Source organism: Lepidochelys olivacea, assembly GCF_965140295.1.
Source record: "Lepidochelys olivacea isolate rLepOli2 genome assembly, chromosome: 4".
Lineage (NCBI taxonomy): Eukaryota > Metazoa > Chordata > Testudines > Cheloniidae > Lepidochelys > Lepidochelys olivacea.
Genome location: NC_140414.1, coordinates 57,292,070 through 57,312,939, shown reverse-complemented (window position 1 = coordinate 57,312,939; position 20,870 = coordinate 57,292,070). Strand labels below are relative to the sequence as shown.

At 41.4% G+C, this 20,870-nt stretch overlaps 1 protein-coding gene across 7 annotated transcripts in view; it reads left to right on the top strand.

The window, feature by feature from the left end:
* The window catches only part of ELF2 (E74 like ETS transcription factor 2), a 63,064-nt gene that overhangs the window by 11,582 nt on the left and 30,612 nt on the right, over positions 1-20,870 (top strand). For 6 of the 7 annotated variants that reach the window (XM_084627058.1, XM_084627057.1, XM_084627054.1 and 3 more), the window contains 2 exons: positions 270-486; positions 1,549-1,714. In XM_084627058.1, coding sequence (XP_084483184.1) covers positions 415-486; positions 1,549-1,714 — 238 coding nt within the window. In that variant the 5' untranslated portion in view covers positions 270-414. Of the gene's footprint in view, positions 1-269; positions 487-1,548; positions 1,715-16,209; positions 16,498-20,870 lie in introns of those variants that run through there. The other variant, XM_084627060.1, reaches the window with a different exon arrangement.

Below are 20,870 nucleotides of genomic sequence, written 5' to 3'. Positions count from 1 at the left end.
GGTAACTAAACTTTATCCCCTCAGCATTAAAAGCTGGTATGGAAATACTGTTGTGTGTGTGATGGTAAATGACTACTTGTTCAGAGTGTTGAACTATCAAGATCAGTGCATTGTGTCTGAAGTAGAGTGCTCGCTGGTGCCCTCTTGATGAAGAGAGTAGTAACAATTTAAAGGCACTGAATGTAAATTTAAACAATGCAAAACTGAGAATTTACAAAACTTGTATTTTCCTTTTTTATACCTTTCTCTCAAATCGTTTTGTTTTTCAGCATCTCTGATTAGCAGTACGAAAAACCTGGTGTTCTGGATACATGCTACTTGGATACTGAATTTAAGCCTCTGGTACCTCAAGTTTTCAGCATTACTGTCTTTGGGATCACTAACAACTTTCAAAGCTCCTCCAAGGAATGCACCATGACATCAGCAGTGGTTGACAGTGGAGGTTCTGGCCTGGAGTTTGACAACAGTGGAGTAGAAAATCAGGAGGTTAGAAATCTGTATAGAACTTATTTGCCTACAAACTTCATATCACTCTGAATATAAAAAACAAGGGTTACTGTAAACTTGCTTTGTAAAATAGGTTAGTAGTTGCTGAAGAGTGCAGGATATTAGTCAATTTTAAAAGTATCCTTTATTAGATATTCTCTTATCACAGAGAAGAAATGGAGAGTTGTACTGTCTGCTAAACTGCAGAATTGTATATAAAATGCATTTTTAAAAGTTTAAACAGGGTTTTGGGTTCCAATTTGATATTTGTATAATATAAAGAGAGAAGACCAGAAGCTTTTAAAATTAGCCAGCTCCAAAGACTTTTTAAATCATCATATTTTGTATTGTTAAGCAATGAGGTGTGTTACTGTCATATGGCTCGCAATAACTTTGTGTATAGTGTTCATAATTAATCAGATTTTCCACTCAGTTATACCTGTGCCCCACCACTAAGAAGAATTTGGCTCATTAAGTATGTTCGCAGGTTCAGGATTTAAGTATGTAACACTTCTATATGTTCCTACCTCTAAACATCTGAGTAGTTCAGTTGACTTCATTGTGACCACTCAGATGCATAAAGATAAGCATGCGAATATGTGTTTGCAAGATAGGGACCAAAGACCCTGTGGTGTAACAAGTACATTACCAGAAAGGAAATATCGTGTCTAAAACTGATTCATGTAAATTATTTCATTGGAGAGAGAGAATTACTTCTCATATCTGAATTTTTTTACTGGAAAACGTAACACACTCTGCCAACATTCTCATGGAAAATAAATTTATTGTCACAATAGAAATATTTTAAAACTCTGCTGTTATCGTCTGGCTTTAAATATAAAACAAGTTATGATTTGGTAGTATCTCTTCTTTTACGATAGGTCCTTTATTTTTAATTTTGTTTTAAAAGTTTTACCTTAACTTCCACAAAAAATAACTTTTTACAAATATTTTGTATTGGTATTCCACAAAATATATATAAAAAAAAACAATAGAAAAGAAGGTGAAAGCATTAGTTTAGATTTGGTGGTTCAATATTTAAGACTTTTTCTCTCCCTATAGGAAAATAAGCCCGTCTCTGAATACCCAGCAGTGATTGTGGAACCAGTTCCTAGTGCGAGACTAGAGCAGGGTTATGCTGCTCAAGTCCTGGTTTATGATGATGAAACTTACCTGATGCAAGATGTAGCAGAGGAACAAGAAATTGAGACTGAAACTGTGGAAACAGGTAGACTTTTTTTTTTTTTAAATGTTTTTAATGAACTTTTCTTCTCCCTCTCCTCCCATGAGTTCAGGGCGAGCACTCCCAGAAGAATGTGACTTTATATTCACCCACAAGAAGAGATCCTGACCTGGGGTCCTATGCAGTTCCCATTAAAGTCAATAGAAGTCTTTCCATTAACTTAAGAGGGAATAAACTTAGGACCCTGATGTTAAAGTAGTTCAGTAAAAGCAGAGTTACTTATACCCAGATGTGCAAAGATATTTACTCACTAACTTCCAGTGAAATCTGTAGGCGTTAGATACATAAATACCTTTTGAGAATCTGGGCCTTAGTTCCCTCAGGCAACTGCTCCAAAGGGCGCATCAGCCCATTAAAATGCATATAGGCCAATGATTGTAACTTGATGTTAATATTTACAATAACTAGCTTCCTCAACATTTAATTCATGTAATTAAGTCAAGACATACAAGTTTAACAAAGTTATGTAAAGAAAATCTGTTAAGTATTGTTGTCATTTAATCTTTTCTGTTAGGCATATTACACATCCAATGTTAAGGTAAGTGTAGGTACTACTTTCAGAATACTGGTGTGCAGGGCCTGGGAAACTTGCTGCAGTGGAAGAAGGGTAAACCAAAGGTGGTAACCTGTAAGAGTAACTAGTGAGATGCAGTAAGCTGTAACCTTGGGAATGTTTTTGTGCAGGGGATAGGATTTGGGGCTTTGAGTGGAAAATAGCTGCTTGCAGGAGTTGGTGACCGGTATTGTGTACAAAACTGAATGATAAAGCAGGCATCTAAATGATAAACATAATACATTAAATAACAAGGAAAGCACTTGTTAGACGACAGCAGCAGTTAGTCTATAATACTAATTTAAAGAGTAGAAGAAAGAGTACATGTTGGCTTCCCAAGGATCATGTGATTAAGTTATGCTGATGTACTTGAACCAGGAGTACAAATATTGTGGTTTGACTTTTCACACTAGACATAAAACTTCAGGTATTATAAATTGACAGAATAATTTAGCCGGAGCAGACTTCAAATAACTTAATGTTTCAAATGTATTTCTTACTAATGTGTGGAAATTATTTAAACTTCTCAAAGAAGACTGCTCAGTGATATGTTGACCATTAAATATACAGTAGTTCTTTGGATAAAATTAAACATAATGCTGTAGGAGTAAAGTTTAACAGAAATCACTTGTACAGCTTTGGAATCCACTGTATAATGAACTTGTTTTGTCATCTTACTAGTCAACTGTGGGTGTTAGTACTAGAGGATAGAAAATCAATATTTAAAATTCATACAGGCTTTAAAATTAAACATTGCATTAAGTTCACATTTCATTATACAACTGCACTACTGAATATTATATACAGCTTGTCTGTAAGTATTTCTGTAGTACTCACTGTGGTATCTGAGTGCCTAATGTAATCAGTGGGCTAGATTCCAACCCACTGCAATTCATTGACTTCTGTAGGGTAACACAGGATGTAAATAGCACAGAATATCCTAAAAGCTCTGAACCACTTCGAAACTAATCTATTCACAAGCATATAATTAAAACACAAATTCCTTGTTTTCAGTGATATGGGACAATCTCCTTTTTACCAAATATAATGGGTTGGTTAAGGGTAAGGTTTACACAATGGACTTGTAACGTTGAGAGAGAATTTGAAGTTTATACCTTGTGTACCATGTAGTGAAGAATGGTTACAAGACAGAGGCTACAGGCATCAGATCTGCTTGTGTGGACCCTCGTGTCTGTCAGTGCAGCGCCAGTTGTACTATCACAGCCTGTGGTGTGGGCTTATTCTAGCAAAAAGTCATCAAGGACTGTGCTTTTGATGAATTTGAAGAATGTGATTCAAATAAGTACTGACTCGACTAAACAAAGCATAAGAATGGAAATCCGTAGTACTTAACTGTCAGTTAATGCTAGCAGTACGGGTTGGGTTTGTTTGTTTGTTTTATTTTGGTCATACCAAGTTTCTTTAAACATCAGATACTAATTCTTATTGAGGATTCCATCCATGACCAGCATAAATCATCAGGGTATTAAAAAAAACAACAACCAAAAAAGCATCTTCATTTTTTTAAAAGGGACATGGATTTCATACTCTTGAAAAATTTAAGAACAGCTCAAATGACATTTTTCTGAACATTCCAGAAATATCCACCAGTTGACTGAGAGTAGAAAAATTTCAGCCCTCAGGAACACCATAAGAAAGTAGCTGAGGGTTAAATTTTATGCACACATGGCATTTCCACTGAAGTCAGTGGGTGCTTTATGTAAGCTTCCAAAGCCAGAACATAGGGCTTAGATTGACTTAACTTATATTTACCATAGATGTGATGCCACTCTAGTGGAGGAACCTGGGAGCCTACAATCCAATTTCTTTAGACTCACAGGGTATGGCTTTGCTGCCACTGAGAGCATGCCTCCCAGTTCAGATAGATTGACACAAGCTAGCTCTGCTTGAGCTAGTGCGCTTAAAAACAGCAGCGTAGACATTGCAGTACGTGCTTTAGCCACCCAGGTATGCTATTTTTAGCACACTGGTTCAAATAGATCTAGCGCAGGGGTTGGCAACCTTTCAGAAGTGGTGTGCCGAGTCTTCATTTATTCACTCTAATTTAAGGTTTCGCGGGCCAGTACTACATTTTAACGTTTTTAGAAGGTCTCTCTCTATAAGTCTATACATTATATAACTAAACTATTGTTGTATGTAAAGTAAACAAGGTTTTTAAAATGTTTAAGAAGCTTCTTTTAAAATTAAATTAAAATGCAGATCTTATCAGTTTAGTGCAGTGGTTCTTAACCTCGGGTGCACGCACCCCCTGTGGGTGGTGCGAGATGCCCTTTCTGGGGGTGTGAGACATGCAAGATTTTTTTTTTTTTTTTTTTTGAAGGTAAATCATCAAAAACACAAATTAAGCACAGGCACATAAGTACAACTACTTTTGTGTCATCAAATCTATGTATTTATTAACATTATACATTTTTTTAACGATTACTGTAATATACAAAGTTTTTAAGTTTTCAAGTTTTTAAGCTAATTGTAGTGTAATTTTTGATAAGGTCTGCAGAGCGCTGGGCTGGCTGCCGGTACCCCAAGCCAGCAGGAGGGCTGAGCAGGGCCGGAGGCCTGGACCCCGGTTGGCAGGGGGCCGGGTGGCTGGAACCCCAGACCAGCAGCGAGGTGAGCAGGGCCGGCAGACAGAACCCCAGACCAGCGGCAGTGGCTCAGCCCGCTGATGGTCTGGGGTTCTGTCCACCGGCTCCTGCCAGCCGGGGTCCTGGCCGCTGGCCTTACTCAGTCTGCTGCCGGCCTGGGGTTCCGTTCACCCAGGCCAGCAATGGGCTGAGCGGAGCCGGCAGCTGGCACCACAGCTGGCAGCAGCGTACCAGTAAAAATTGGCTCGCGTGCCGCAGGTTGTCGACCCCTGATCTAGCGTGTCTCTCCACCCTTGGCTGGTAGGCACACTCCCAGCTGCAGTGTAGACATTGCTGTCTTAAAGTTTTGTTAAAATGCAGTGGTGGTTACTGTTAAACTGTATACCCTTCAGCAAAACCTTTGCAGTTAACCCTTAGTAGGAGCAGAAGGTGTTTCCATTTAAGAAAATGTAGCCACACTCTCTGAAATAAAGTTTACCTAAATCTCTTTGCTGATTGTACATATATTTTGAATGTTGATAATTATATGGCTATTACTAAGTCTGAGACTTAATAACAGTAGAACACCCAAACTTAATTTACCATTCTTGCATTGCTGAAGTAGGTTTATATTCATGTAACATCACTAAATTTCTTTTGGTATACTGGATGCTTGGTAAAATGCCACACTGTTATGACAGTCCTAAGTAAAGATAAAACACTAAAATAATGCTATTTCAAAAATACAACAACAGAAAATCTCTGGGAATACTTCAGGAAAGTTGCTTTATTATTTTGTTGAACCTTGTTTGATCATGCTAACATGAAAATATTGTCAGCACTGATTTGTTTGCTACTGCATGTTGAGTCTTCAGAAACCGTGTCAGGTTGTGTTTAAAATACCTTTTGCTGTGCAGTAAACTAAATAAGCTATTTTGAAAAATATTGCTCTAATGAATAAAGAAAATGTTTATTCTCAAAGTCCTTTTCAAAGACTAGGTAAACTAAGAACATATTGACAGGTTTCAGAGTAACAGCAATGTTAGTCTGTATTCGCAAAAAGAAAAGGCGTACTTGTGGCACCTTAGAGACTAACCAATTTATTTGAGCATAAGCTTTCGTGAGCTACAGATGAAGTGAGCTGTAGCTCACGAAAACTTATGCTCAAATAAATTGGTTAGTCTCTAAGGTGCCACAAGTACTCCTTTTCTTTTTAAGAATATATTGATACTTAATATGTATCGTGTTTCAGGTAATTCAAGACAAAAATTTACTAATCAGTTGTATGCATGCAGTTTTTTTGTTTTTTGTTTCTTGTTTTTAAATGTGCGAAAATAAGCGAGTACAGGTTTGAGATTTTACAGAACAATCAGATCACAATCAAGAGGAAACCCAACTTTTTTTTTAAAGAGAAGTTGAGATTTCATTTGACTTCATTGTGAACTATGACAACTCCTTTTTGCTTTTGGCATTCCATCAGAAATCCTCCTTGTGGCAAAAAGTGAATGTTTTAATTTTAAAAATATTGTTGCCATGGGAAGTAGAAGACCTACCTGAAAAACTGGGATCTGCAAAGGAGCCGCTTCAAGATTACCATGTGATCAAAAATATTGAGCTAGAAAGACAACGATGCTGGTATGTTTGTTTATAATTTATTTAGAAATTAAGCTAGATAGGAAGATTAGTTATTTAAAGTTATCATATAGATGCTCATGGTTATCCTTAAAAAGTGTGGGGGGAATAGTAAACAGTGGAGTAAAGCTTAGAACTCCCCATCCCTTTATACAATATAATACATTAAACTGTTTATTTTAAAACAAATTCTCTCTCTCTCTCTCACAGATGAAATTTCAGATTACTACATACACTACTACTGCTGTGGGAACCAATTCTGTACATCCACTTCAAGTCTTTAATTGTTTTTACCTGTTTGTGTTCCTAGACCTTTTTCCATTTTAATTAAAAATGCTACTTTTGACCTTTCTGACTCTGAGTCTCCAAGCAGTATTACAGTGGTCTGGATATGTCTGCATTAGTTTTGATACATTGTATGCTTAGCACTGAACATTAAATTAGGTTTAAACCTTGTAGTTGGATTAGAATTGATTTTTGGGGGGAGGGGGAAGAAGAGGAGGAGACAAGATAAAACAGTACATTATCCTCCATTCTGTCCAGACATTTGATTAAGCTGTGTTACTAGCAAGACTCTAATGTGGACATCTGGCCTACATTTTCAGGAAACATTTGCTTCCTTAACCCTTTAGAATTAGTGGTTGAGATGTATCCCATTGACAGAATTCAGACAGAGTAGGAAAATACTGTTTCCTGGAATTGACTGAGAATAGTTTAAAAAATATAAACCGAGTGTTGCTTGTTGTGGAAGATCTAAGCGCTGACGAGGCTGTCCAGTTGTTAGCTCTACAAAATTGCTTAAGCACTCAGCTCTTTCGAGCAAAGTTAATATCAGTTACTACCCTTTCATCAGGGAGCAAAAATGTAGTACTTTACAAAACTTTTTCTATTTATCTAAAAACTTTGGCTAAAAGATGGTGTATCTATTTTAATGAATAAATCAAACTTTTATTATGTTTTAACGTAAGAGGGGATTAAGAACTAATTTTTGAAACTTGAATTTAAAAAAATATGTTTTGAACACTTAATGCTGCAGCAGCACTGGCCTAAGTTCCCATTTTCCCAAACTGCACATCATATGTATATACTAGGGCTGTCGATTAATCACAGTTAACTCACGTGATTAACTCAAAAAAATTAATTGTAACTAATCGCACTGTTAAACAATAGAATACCAATTGAAATTTATTAAATATTTTTGGATGTTTTTCTACATTTTCAATTATTGATTTCTTTTACAACACAAATACAAAATGTACAGTAGTCACTTTATATTTTTTTATTACAAATATTTCCACTGTAAAAATGATAAACAAGAGAAATAGTATTTTTCAATTCACCTCATACAAGTACTGTAGTGCAATCTTTTTATTGTGAAAGTGCAACTTAAAAATGTAGATTTTTGTTGTTGTTACATAATTTGCACTCAAACAAAACAAAATGTAAAACTTTAGAGCCTACAAGTCCACTCAGTCCTACTTCTTGTTCAGCCAATTGCTAAGACAAACAAGTTTGTTTACATTTACGGGAGATACTGCTGCCTGCTTCTTATTTACACTGTCACCTGAAAGTGAGAACAGGCGTTTGCATGGCACTTTTATAGCCAGCATTGCAAGGTATTTAAGTGCCAGATACGAATGTTTAGCATATGCCCCTTCATGCTTTGGCCACCATTTCAGAGGACATGCTTCTATGTTGATGATGCTCGTTAAAAAAATAATGCATTAATTAAATTTGTGACTGAACTCATTGGGGGAGAATTGTATGTCTCCTGCTCTGTTTTACCCACATTCTGCCACATATTTCATGTTATAGCAGTCTCTGATGATGACCCAACACATGTTTGTTTTAAGAACACTTTCACTGCAGATTTGACAAAACACAAAGAAGGTTCCAATATCAGATTTCTAAAGAAAGCTACAGCACTCAACCCAAGGTTTCAGAATCTGAAGTGCTGTCCAAAATCTGAAAGGGACGAGGTGTGGAGCATGCTTTCAGAAGTCTTAAAAGAGCAATACTCAGATGCGGAAACTACAGAACATGAACCACCAAAAAAGAAACTCAGCCTTCTATTGGTGGCATCTGACTTAGATGATGAAAATGAACATGCTTTGGTCTGCTCTGCTTTGTATCGTTATCAAGCAGAACCCATCATCAGCATGGATGCATGTCCTCTGGAATGGTGATTGAAGCATGAAGTGACATATGAATCTTTAGCGCATCTGGCACGTAAATATCTTGCAATGCCACTACAACAGTGCCATGCGAACACCTGTTCTCACTTTCAGGTGACGTAAATAAAAAGCAGGCAGCATTATCTCTTGCAAATTGTAAGCAAACTTGTTTGTCTGAGCGATTTGGCTGAAGTAGGACTGAGTGGACTTGTAGGCTCTAAAGTTTTACATTGTTTTATTTTTGAATGCAGTTATTTTTTGGTACATATTTCTACATTTGTAAGTTCAACTTTCATGATAAAGAGATTGCACTACAGTCCTTGTATTAGGTGAATTGAAAAATACTATTTTTTTTTACAGTGCAAATATTTGTAATAAAAAATAAATATAAAGTGAGCACTGTACAACTTTTATTCTGTTGTAACTGAAATAAATATATTTGAAAATATAGAAAACATCCAAAAATATGTGAGTATTGTTTAAAAGCGTGATTAATTGCAATTGATTTTTTTAATTGCTTAACAACCCTAGTATATACACAAGTTATTTAGAACATAAATTCTATCTCTATATCTACAAATAAGAAAATGGGGATTAAATTGTTAATTCTACACCTTCAGTTATACTAACCAAAGAGTGATGGATGCACTGGTGAATTCTCTTTTCTCAGTTCATAAACAGCAGGCATCCCTTAAAACTGAAATCTTTGATGCCATCTTCTGCCATGCAACTCCGGTGTGTTTCCTTCCTTGAGAAAATAACAAGCAATAGTCTAGTAAGACATTGGGTGCCATAGTTATATCTGCACCTTTTCATCTCTTTGAAGTGCACTTATAGGAGCAGTCCTGTAAGGGTTCTTTTTATCCCTTTTACAGGTCCGGGGTTTGTCTTTTGACCTGGCAACATGTGTCCGCAATGACTTGAAAAGCTAATTTCAGAAGTATTCAGGGATGGAAAATTAAACTGTGTGCCATTCTATGGCTGAGAATATGATTTCTTGTAGTCTTTTCTACCAGGTCTGTATAGGTTTTGAAATGCTAGACCTTAAATTCAGATAATTCTAACTTGGAAGATATCCCCTCAACTCCCAAATTGAATTCAAACTGCTATAGAAGAAATGGAAAAGCCTGAAACTCCTGCATTCAAATGTCTGTTTGTGATAGGACTACTCAAATCATGTTGTAAATTAAAATGGGAGTGAAAGGGAGCAACATAACGAATGTAACTTTTAGATCTTGTTTCTATGTCAGGAAGAAGCAGCCCCGACAGTTGTCCTTGTGGTACTTCACCATTGTTAAACAGTCAACTTTTGGAATCTAAAGCCTACAAGGATACTCTAAGGAAGCTTTTGGAATAGAACATAACATGTCTGCCTTAGAGCTCTCTGTTAATAGTTCCTCTTGCTGAGCAGCGTCTTCCTGTTCAAATAGTCTTTCTCCAGCATAGAACTGCAAAAATAGCATTGTGGGGCAGTCAAAGTTTGGGGCATAAGCTTGTTGTTTAAATACTGAAGACTCCACTTGGGATCTGAAAAGTCAAGTTATGTTCTTTCTGGTTCAGGCAGTGCTGCTACCTGTGTGTATTTAAAAAAAAATAAAATAAAATTCTGCAAGCCAAATTTTTACTATACCTATCCAATTTCATACTGTCTGTCCAAGTTGCATCCTATCCCTTGAGTCCCACAGTATTTCATAGGTGAACACACAGCAGCATTTTTTCTTTATTTGGAACTTATTTAACAATTGATGCATGAGTCAGAATAAAATCCAGTTCACTATCAAAGCTTGGTGGGCTCTGCAGTACTAAATGGACTTAAATAGTTAAACAGTTTACTTTAATCACTAAAGTCAGTAGATCTATAAAAATACATTTTAAATAATCATATTTCAGAGTTGAGTTGCATTTTAAGGCCATGATTAATAGCAAGCTGCAGGATCACAGTAAAGGTTTACATAACTATAGGAAGCAGAGTACCTATTCAGATATTACAGTAATGGATAGGGTATAACAGCCTATTCTTGTTTTAGTTATTACAAGGAAATCTTATTTTATGGAGTTACAAGGGACAGTGATCCATTTCCTTTAAGGAGCTAGTTCTTGGAAAGCAAGAATCAAATTAAATTAATAGGCTGCTTGTTTAAAACAAGCAAAAGGAAGTATTTCTTCACACAACGTACAGTCAACCTGTGGAACTCTTTGCCAGATGTTGTAATGGTCAAGACTATAACAGAGTACAAAAAAGAACTAGATAAATTAATTGAGGATAGGTCCATCAATGGCTATTAGCCAGGATGGGCAGGGATGGTGTCCCTAGCCTCTGTTTGCCAGAAGCTGGGAATAGGCGATGGGATAGATCACTTGATTATCTGTTCTGCTAATTCCCTCTGAAGCACCTGGCATTGGCTGCGGTTGGAAGACAGGATACTGGGGTAGATGGACTTTGGGTCTGACCCAGTATGGCCATTCTTATGTAAGATAGCTGAACTGGTGCTTAAATGCAGTCTGTGAACCCTGTTTTCCCCTAGATCTAACTACATGAATACATTAGTGTTCTAAATGCTAACTGGACAAGTAGTGGAGAGAGAGTTTTGGTAAGCAGCCAGGCTGAGCTGAAATCACAGGGCTTTATCATGTGAAAGTTTTAGTCCATACCTGCTTGTGCCCCTACAAAGTCTTACTACATTGCATGATAATAGATGGGGCTATAATTTAGGCAGTGCATCTTCACAGTACTCTTCTATCTGAAGAGCTACTTTTCCTGTTTATGGATGACAGTATTCAGACACAGGATAATTGTATTCTCGTTGTGTAAGCACTACTTGCCACGTAACTTGCTGTAAATCCACCTTCCAGGAGCGGTCTGTTGTGGGTTCAAGCTTTAAAGTAGACATTTCTTCAAACTTGTAGTTTTGGCATAACTAGAATTTTACTTGTATGGACAGCGTATCAAACATGAAGTGTATCATTGGGCTGCTTCTGCTATATGCTCTGTACTGCTCTATTTACATGAGTATTGTTTCCCACATCTGCCCTGGATCTTTTCCTTCCACACAGGTGAGAAGGTGATGGCTCAGCTTCAGTAGAAAAAGGCTTAAAGCTAGAGGGACTTCTTTTACTAGAAGGTGGGACCTTGGCAGGGCTGCTAGCTCCTAGAGCATACCTAGAGGCTCAGGGTGGCATTCAGAGCTGTCATCTGATGTTTGGTGGGCTGCTTGTATAAAAGTGGCCCTTAATCAAGAGGGCTGTACAGGTTTCTGGACCCAGCATAAGTGATGATTGTACAGGCATATAAAAACCACAAGGTCTCTACTTATTGGAAGAAAGATTATCTTGGTGAGATGATTTCCCAGCTTTCTACTACTCTGAAGTTCTTAAGAGTAAAATATTAATAATAATCTATTAATATACCTATAGCACATTGGGAATGTGAACTATTATTGACTTAGCTACTAAATAATTATTTCTTAAGAGTTGGTTATAGATGTGGACGTCACTAATTGAAGATGGAAGTTTCTGTAGGCATGCCCATTTTCCTGTTCTTCAGCTCAGAAAGGTTCATAGAGTTGAGTTTAGCAGCAGCATGTAAACAGGTTAGATTGTTTTCCTCCCTAATACATATCCGAAAATTGAAAAAACAAGGCATGTAGGCTTTCCTGGTGGAGTGAGTGAGACACTAGAGTATGCAATATAATCCTCCCCTGTTGAGGCCTGCATCTCAACAAGTGTTTTATGAAGGACCATGTGGCTGTATTGCAGGTTGCTTGCTAAGGGGATGTGTCCACCTCAAATGCCCTTAATACATAGAAATCTATGTGCAGAAGAGAATCTGTTTGCCTTGTGTGACTCATGTCATCCGATGGATGAACAAAAGGTCTTCAGTATCTAGATCCCTCACTGCCAGTATGCAAACTCTGATGGGCTAACTCTCCTAAATACTTTAGCGTTTGGATTTTATTTTATTTTTTTTTACTTTCTGTAAAAGGACAGAAAATATCATGTTGTCTCTGTATAAATCTGTGGTACGCCCACATCTTGAATACTTATGCAGGTGTGATCACCCCCCTCTCAAAAAAGATATACTGGACTTTGAAAAGGTTCAGAAAAGTGCAACAAAAATTATTAGGGGTATGGAATTGCTTCCGGCTGAGGTGAGATTAATAAAACTGGGACTTTTCAGCTTGGAAAAGAAACAGCTAAGGGGAGATATGATTGAGGTCTATAAAATCATGACCGGTGTAGAGAAAGTAGATAAGGAAGTGTTGTTTACTACTTCTCATAACACAAGAACTAGGGGTCACCAAATGAAATTAATAGGCAGCAGGTTTAAAACAAATAAAAGGAAGTATTTTTTTACACAAAGCATAGTCAACCTGTGGAACTCCTTGTCAGAGGATGTTGTGAAGGCCAAGACCATAACAGGGTTCAAAGAAGAACTAGATAAATTCATGGAGGATAGGTCTATCAATGGCTATTTGCCAAGATGGGCAGGAATGGTGTCCCTAGCCTCTGTTTGCCAGAAGCTAAGAATGAGTAATAGGGGATGTATCACTTGATGATTACCTGTTCTGTTCATTCTCTCTGGAGCACCTGGCACTGGGCATTGTCGGAAGACAGGATACTGGGCTAGATGGACCTTTGGTCTGACCCAGTAGGGCCGGTCTTATGACTTTCTAGAGCTTTCTGGCTGATGTGACTGCTATATTTAAAAAACAAAAAAAACAAAAAAAACTTGATAGAAGGAATAGAGACCCCTTCTAAAAATGTTAAAGGAAGCCATAGGAGGACATTTACTCTACACATGATGGGGCCCTGTGTAGCTGGCAGATGTATGAAAGAAGCTGCTTTGAGCAAAACATACTGTCTTGATCAACGGTTCTTAACAGGGGGTCCATGAACCCTTTTTGGGGGACCATGGGCCCCCACAGCCAAAACCCAGAGCCTGAGCCCTAGCACTTCCCGTGGTGCTGAAGCTCCAATCCTAGGTATCCCCAGCGGGGCTGAATCCGGGAGCCCCAAGCCACAGTGCCCTCCATGGGGCAGAAGCCCTGAGCCCATGTGTAGAGTTGGGGGGCACAGGGACTGTTGCCCCCGCCCCCCAAAAAAACTACAGCACAAAGCATGGCAGTCCTGGGGCAGCTCCATACTTTTCCCGCCCCCTCCCCCCTGTTGTCTCCTGGCACACAGCCCCAGCCATCCCCCTCTTCCTGCACCCTGAGCTACCCTCTTGCCTGCACACAGCCCCTAGCTATCCCTCTCCTTGAACTTTTTTCAAACTTTTTGGGGTGAGCCCCCCACCTTTTGAGTTATAATTTTTGGTTGTGCCCTCCCCCTCCCACCCCACCAGACAGGCAGGTAGCCTGCTGAGGTGAGTCAGGGAGAAGAAGTGGCACTCCCTCCCCAGATGCTCCTGTGCAGAGCTGGCCCCTGCCTACCCAAAATAGAAGTCTAACTATGCCTATGCCTGAGTCGTCCCTCCCCACAACCTGGTCAGGGCCTGGAATTCTTATAGCATGTTGTGGGGTGCCTCAGAAAGAAAAAGGTTGAGAACCCTTGGTCTAGATAAAGATTCCTTCTGAAAAGTCCCAGTGCACTGGATATAGTGCTTATACCCAGTTGGGTACTTTTTAAAGTCACAGTGAGACACTGTTGAAAAAACTTCAATATGTAGCATAATTTTGCTGATGTTGATAACTGCTCCCAGTACACACTGTTTCAGTTTCAGCTAGATTACAGTATAGTTTATAGGTGGACTCTTATCAGTAAACAAAGGATGGAAATTCTCTCAGTATTGCTTCTGTAGGTACTTCCTTTCATGTCAGGCAGTGGAAGGCTGGATTTTGCCACTAAGTAATCTGCTCTCTAGATATTAAAGAACAGTTATTCAGTTTTTAGAGTAGAATCACACTACTTAAAGTCAAAATGCTTATTGATATAGGATCAAGGTGCCTACAGTTGCTAATCTGATATAAGTACAGCTCATTTGCTGAGGTTTAACCTGATTTGGTGGGAAGGGTTAAAATTTCCTAAGAAAGAGTCATGCCATTATTTGGTAGACAACTAGTAGCTAGACCTAACCGTGTTTGCACATGATCTTTCTCATAGAAAACTCAATGCACAGTGGCTGCCTTTCATTTGTCTAAATGAAGACCTGGAGTTTGCCTAGGACAAGACCTGGAACTTTTCACAATTCCTAGAGGGAAGGTTATAAAGCTGTTGGAGTCTTCCAGTTCTAAGACTAATGGAAGCTAGCAACCTCTGTATCTATGGTCTCTCTCAGTAATCAGAATCTTAAGTAGATGCTGTGATTGAATTATTGTCAGGTGGAGGAATTCTACATGCAGTGGGAGAAATGCTATACCTTGGCACATCTTCTATCAACAAGTCTTAGAGATGGACTTCACAGAGCTAGCTGGTCCAGAAAAAATATTTCTGCCAAATCTGAATGAGTAACTCATTGTATTTATGAAGTGTGAGACTACAGTGAATTATAATATAATCCCAGTTCTCTTGAAATAATCAACTGTTGTGGCTGAGTTAAAGGTGAAGGTAAACAGAGTTTAGCAGTTAGGCTAGAGTTGAGGGACAGCTTAATTTTTTTTAATACATCCATGGCAGTAGCTAAGGCTCATCCAGAATTTGTTTGTGGAACTGAATCTCAACCTAATTTACCAATCTCTTGCAAAGTTTCTTTGTTAAACTACTTTGGAGTGGACACAGGCAACAACGCAGTGCTGGAAGAATGCATTTTAGCCTGCGGCTGACTTTCATAGGTCTTCCTGATTCTGGTCTGCGGACGTTTGGGAAGCCTTTCATGATCTCCAACTCCTCAGGCGAGGAGGCGCTTGTGCTCCAGGAGGAATGGGGAGACAGAGCCTGGACACCTAATGGCACGAAGCTCCCTCCCTTTCATATAAAGGCTAGACTCCTCGGAGGAAGGTGCGTTGCATGAGCAAAGCCGCCTCGCTGACAGCACGGCTGAGGAGCCTACTGCCATTCTGCGCGATCCTTCCTGTCGGCCCCGGACTCGCTTCTCTCCGCACAGGGACCCGCCGTTGGCCCTCCTCCGGGCTGGCTCTCGCCTGCCGAGCAGGTGCCACCTCGCTGGCAGCGGGGACGTTTGAAGACAGTTGTCGCTCACCTGCCTGCTCCCGATTGAGCTGAGAAGGGCGGAGAGGATGCTCCGCAGTGCAATGGGCACGAGCCTCCGCTACCCACAGTCCGCAGACACCCAAGGCAGGGCCGCCGCGTTAGTGCGGAGTCCTGCCTACTGCACAGGGGCAACGGCGAGCTGTGCAGGGCTCCTCCGCTGCGACTGCAGCGTTAGTAAAGGGAATGCTGGGACCTGCCCCGGGCTGCCGGAGCCTGTCGAGGGGAACCGGGCACGGCATTAGCTACTCGGTGCAGCCAGCAGCGGTGCCACTCCCCTGCCTCCTCCCCAGCCGCAGGTGTCTGTTTCCCGGCCTGCCCTTGCCCCCTCCCGCGCCGCGGGCTCCGTCGCTTGCTCTCTGTTGCTGCTGTGAGTGGCAGCCCGCCACTTCCTGTCTGAGGCTGGCGGCGGAAGGATCGCGTGTGCTGTGCTGGAGGAAGCGCTCCCCAGCCGCCGCGTTGTGTTGTGGGGGTGACCCGCGCTGGGCTGGCTGGCGGGCCGCTCGGTGTGCGGAAGGATCCGCGCCGTGTGCCCGCCCCGCGTTGGGGCCGCGTGTGACCGAGCCCGCCCGCTCTGCGCTCCCTGCGAGTCAATGTGAAGCTGCTCCAGCCCCATAAACATGGCGACTTCTCTGCATGAGGGGCCCACGAACCAGCTCGACCTGCTCATCCGAGCCGGTAGGTACCCCGCACAAGTTTCCTCTCCGCCTCGGGGGTGCGCGCCGGGGGCTGCGAGGGTAGCTGCGCACCCCTTGGGCCGGGGGTGGCTGCAGTGCTGAAGCAATGGAGGACAAATCAGGAAGTGATCACCTTGGGTAGCAACCTGGTTGGCATGGGGCTGGGCAGCAGGCCGGCGGGCACCTGTGTCTGCGTAGGGGAGCCCCTGCCTTTGGGGAAGTTGTGGCGGGGCGGGTAGCGGAGTTTTGTGGGGTTTGTGCTGCTAGGGAGAGAACCAGGAAGTGTGTGGGTTTGTCCGACCTCCTCCCTCCCTCCCTCCCTCCCGTCCCTCCTCCCGCCGCTGCCGCCACGCTGTCTGAGCAGAGAGGCCGTGGGCAGCCGCTTCCCCGCGCAAACACTCGTCCCCTCCCTGCGTTGGGCGGGGTGGGGGCAGTTGCCCCGTTCTTCGGACTGGCGGGCTTCGTGCGGCCCGGCGGTGCTGTACCCTGAGCCCGTTGTTCCTGTGCCCTTTAAATTCCCCTCTCGCAGGGGCTGGGATCTGTGCTGCTGCGGCGGGGCAGGCTCGGGAGCTGCAGGGAGATTGCCCGGCCCACGTGTGCGACCGGGGGGGGCAGTGCACGGGGGTGATAAAGGAAAGTCGGTCTCCCCCTCCCCCACAAAACCCCATAGCGGAAGCGCCGAGCACCCTCAGGGGCCCGAGTTCGGGGGGAGTGAGAGCCCCGCTCACCAATCAACTACCGGGGACGTTCGGAATCAGAACGCTAAGGTCTTTGGAGGCGGGGCTCGGCCCGGCCGGACCAATGCGAGCGGCGTAGGAGGGTGAGTGGCAGCTCCCCGTGGCGCTGACAATGCGCGTATGGAATTGGAGGGAAGAGGGTTGTAAACACGGAAGTTGGGGGGGGGGGTAAGAGGATGGCTGAGTGCTGGGGGGAGCGCGGTTGGGACGGGGCCGTCTCCCTGCTTGGCCGCGGGAGAAGTTCAATGTCAAGCCGGCCAGAGGCGAGGGAAGCGGACAGTCTCCTCGTGGGGTGGGAGTGACTTTTGCCTACTCCTCGCTTGGAGCTGTAGTGAGCGGGCCCAGCCCGGGTTTGGGTCCATGCACCCATGCTTCAGGCACTGGCTCTGCGGCGGGCAGCTCCGCTTCTCCACCAGCGCGCGTGGGGCGCCTGCCTCAACACCCTCCCCCTACGGCCCGGAAGGAAGACTCGACCTTCCCGCCACGCCCCCCAGCAGGGTATATGTGCGGCAGGGGCTACGGTGGTCTGTAGCAGACTGAACGTAATGGAAAGAGTTGGGCAGGGTGTGCTACACAGACGTACAGAACACGCTTCTACAGTTACATTAACAGAGTAACCTGCAAACTTAAGTCTCTCTCTGTAGTCTAGCCCAACTGAAAGCTGTCTCCTTAACATCCCTGTGATTAAAATATCACTTGAGTGGTTTTGCCGTCCCACCTGCAGGGATGGATTAAGGGGATCACATTCATTTCAACCAAAGGATCTTCTACAGTAAATCAAAATTCTCCAAGCATTACTGCCTTGCTGCCACTGCTGTCCTGCTTCCCACTTTTTATGGAGGATGGTTGTGGGTCCCCCCCTGGATACAAATCTTGCGTTCTCCTGGCCCAGAACCATGTATTCTCACCTTTATTCACCCCTAGCTGTATAGAAGGCATAGGTTCTTGTGGCTCCTAAGCAAAAAAAAAAAAAGATACTGGGAATGTAATGAAGTAGCATCTTCAGACCACTGAGAGAGGTAATCTTATGTAGCTCAACAATGATGCCTCCAGTCAACTAGACATATCCCAGGGAAAATCCATTTGGTCATCACTTATACACTGAAGCCACCATTCTGTATATTCAGTGTGGAGGTGGGGAGAATAGAGAAAAAAGTGGTTGGACCTGCATAGGGTGACAGAGGATCTGAATGAAATTATTACTTTTTGTTTGCAAATAATTATAAATATAGCAGTGTTATAATTTTTCAAAATAATGGGTTCTCAACTTGTCTGTGTATACGTATGTCTCAAACAGGTGTCACAGGGTTGTGACATTGCCCTTCCAATATTGCTAAATGAGAACGGGGTCCCAGGAAGATGGGTTGGAGAACCTGGGAAGCAAGGGGAAGGCAGTTTCCTTGTATAGAAAGAGTCCTAGAATTGGAAAAAAATTGAGAACCACTGTCCCAAGAAATTATCTGCACAACCAGCAGTAGGATGCTAATGTTCTTTCATTTATAAGTCTATAAAAATAAAGTTTATTTGCATGTCTGTAGAGGTACAGTATTAACACTTTTCTTCTTCATTCCCATAACTTCTCCTTATCTGTAAAACCATGATGTATAGACAGAATCCACTGTTAGAGTATTGAGACTGGAGACTTCACACCTGTCTGGAATGCTGTTAAATGTATACAAAGTCAGGCATAAATCCACATAATGTGCCCTGTTTTTTTGATTAAAATGTAAATTGTACAAATTTTGACTTAAAATTAAAGTATTTTTAAGGTGTTGCATGCCTTTTGGAACATATTTCATGAATGACAACAAAATTATACCATACAAAAACATTCTGGAAATGTATTTAGAAATATTTGAAAACAAAGATTAATCTATGTTCATTAGCATTTTAAGAACGAAGTAAAGCTGGGATACAGTATAAACATTTTACTGCTGACTTCATCATTAGGGCTGTGATGTCAGGTATAGAATCATAGAAGTGTTGGGTTGGATAGAACTTCGAGAAGTCATCAAGTCCAGCCCCTTGCACTGTGGCAGGACCAAGTAAATCTAGACCACCACTTCTCAGGTGTTTGTCCAACCTGTTTTTCAAAACTTCCATTGATGGGGATTTTGCAATCTCCCTTCAAAACATATTTCAAAGCTTAACTACCCTTACAGTTACAAAGATTTTCCTAATATTTAACCTCAATCTCCGTTGCTGCAGATTAAGCCTATTGTTTTATGTCCTGTCTTCAGTGAATCTTGTGAACAGTTGATCACAATTGTATAGCAGCACTTAATGTATTTGAAGAGCATTCTCAGGTTCCCCCTTAGTCTTTTGACTAAAATGCCCAGTTTTTAAATCTTTCCTCATAGGTCAGGTTCCCTAAACTTTTTATCATTTTTGTTGCTCATCTCTGGACTTTCCAGTTTGTATGGATTTTTCCTAAAGTATGCTGCCAAGAGTGGCGGACAGCTGAGGCCTCACCAATGCTGAATAGAGCTGAAAAATTACCTCCTGTGTTTTACATATGGCAGTCCTCTTAATACAGCCCAGAATATTAGCCTTTTTTGTAACCATATCACATTCCTGACTCATACTCAGTTTGTGATCCACTATGAACCCCAGATCTTTTTCAGCTGTACTGCTGCCTGGCCAGTTATTCCCCATTTTGTAGTTGTGAATTTGATTTTTCCTTCCTCATTGAATTTCATCTTGTTGATTTTCAGATCAATTCTTCAATTTGTCCAGGTTGTTTTGAATTCTAATCCTGTCCTCCAAAGTGCTTGCAACCCCTCCAAGTTTGGTGTCCTCTGAAAATTGTATACACATATTCTCCACTCCATTATCCAAGTCATTAATGAAAATATTGAATAGTACCAGGCCCAGGACTGACCCCTGTGGGACCCCACTAGATGTGCCCTCCCAGTTTGACAGCAAACCATTGATAACTACTCTTTGAGTGCGGTCTTTCAACAAGTTGTATATCCACCTAATAGTTGTATATCCACCTAATTGTAATTTCCCTAGTTTGTTTATGAGAATGTCATATGGGACTGTGTCAAAAGCTTAATTAAAATCAAGACACATAACATCTGCTGCATCCCCCCACCCACTACTAGGCCATTAACCTTGTCAGAGAAGGCAATTGGGTTGATTTGGCATGCTTCTCTCTTCATTGTCCTTCCTTTACAACTTAAGGATACAATTCTGGTGTCCTTACTCATGAGTAGTCACATAGAAGGTTTCATAGAGGCCTAGTATTTAAAACTGGAGGCAATTGATGCGGGATGGATTGCAGGATGGAGTCAAGAAGTCTCTGGAATTTTGAGTTTGAATTAGACACCACCATGTAGTTCAATCAGACTCTGACAAGTTGAATATTAATTTGATTTTTTTAAATGTTATTTAATAATTGTTACTGCTTACTTTGGGAGACAACTACAATGGACACATTTGATATGTAAATGCTCTGTTGTCTATCAGTGTACTAAAGGAATATTAAAATGTTTTTGGTAAAATCAGATCTCTTCTATTGTACACAGAACTCCCTGTCTCTCCTGTGCCCAACACACACCTCAAACTATTTAAGATGAGCTTGTTTATTTCATTTAATTTCTTAAAATTCAGATTTTTAAAAGAGCAATATTTG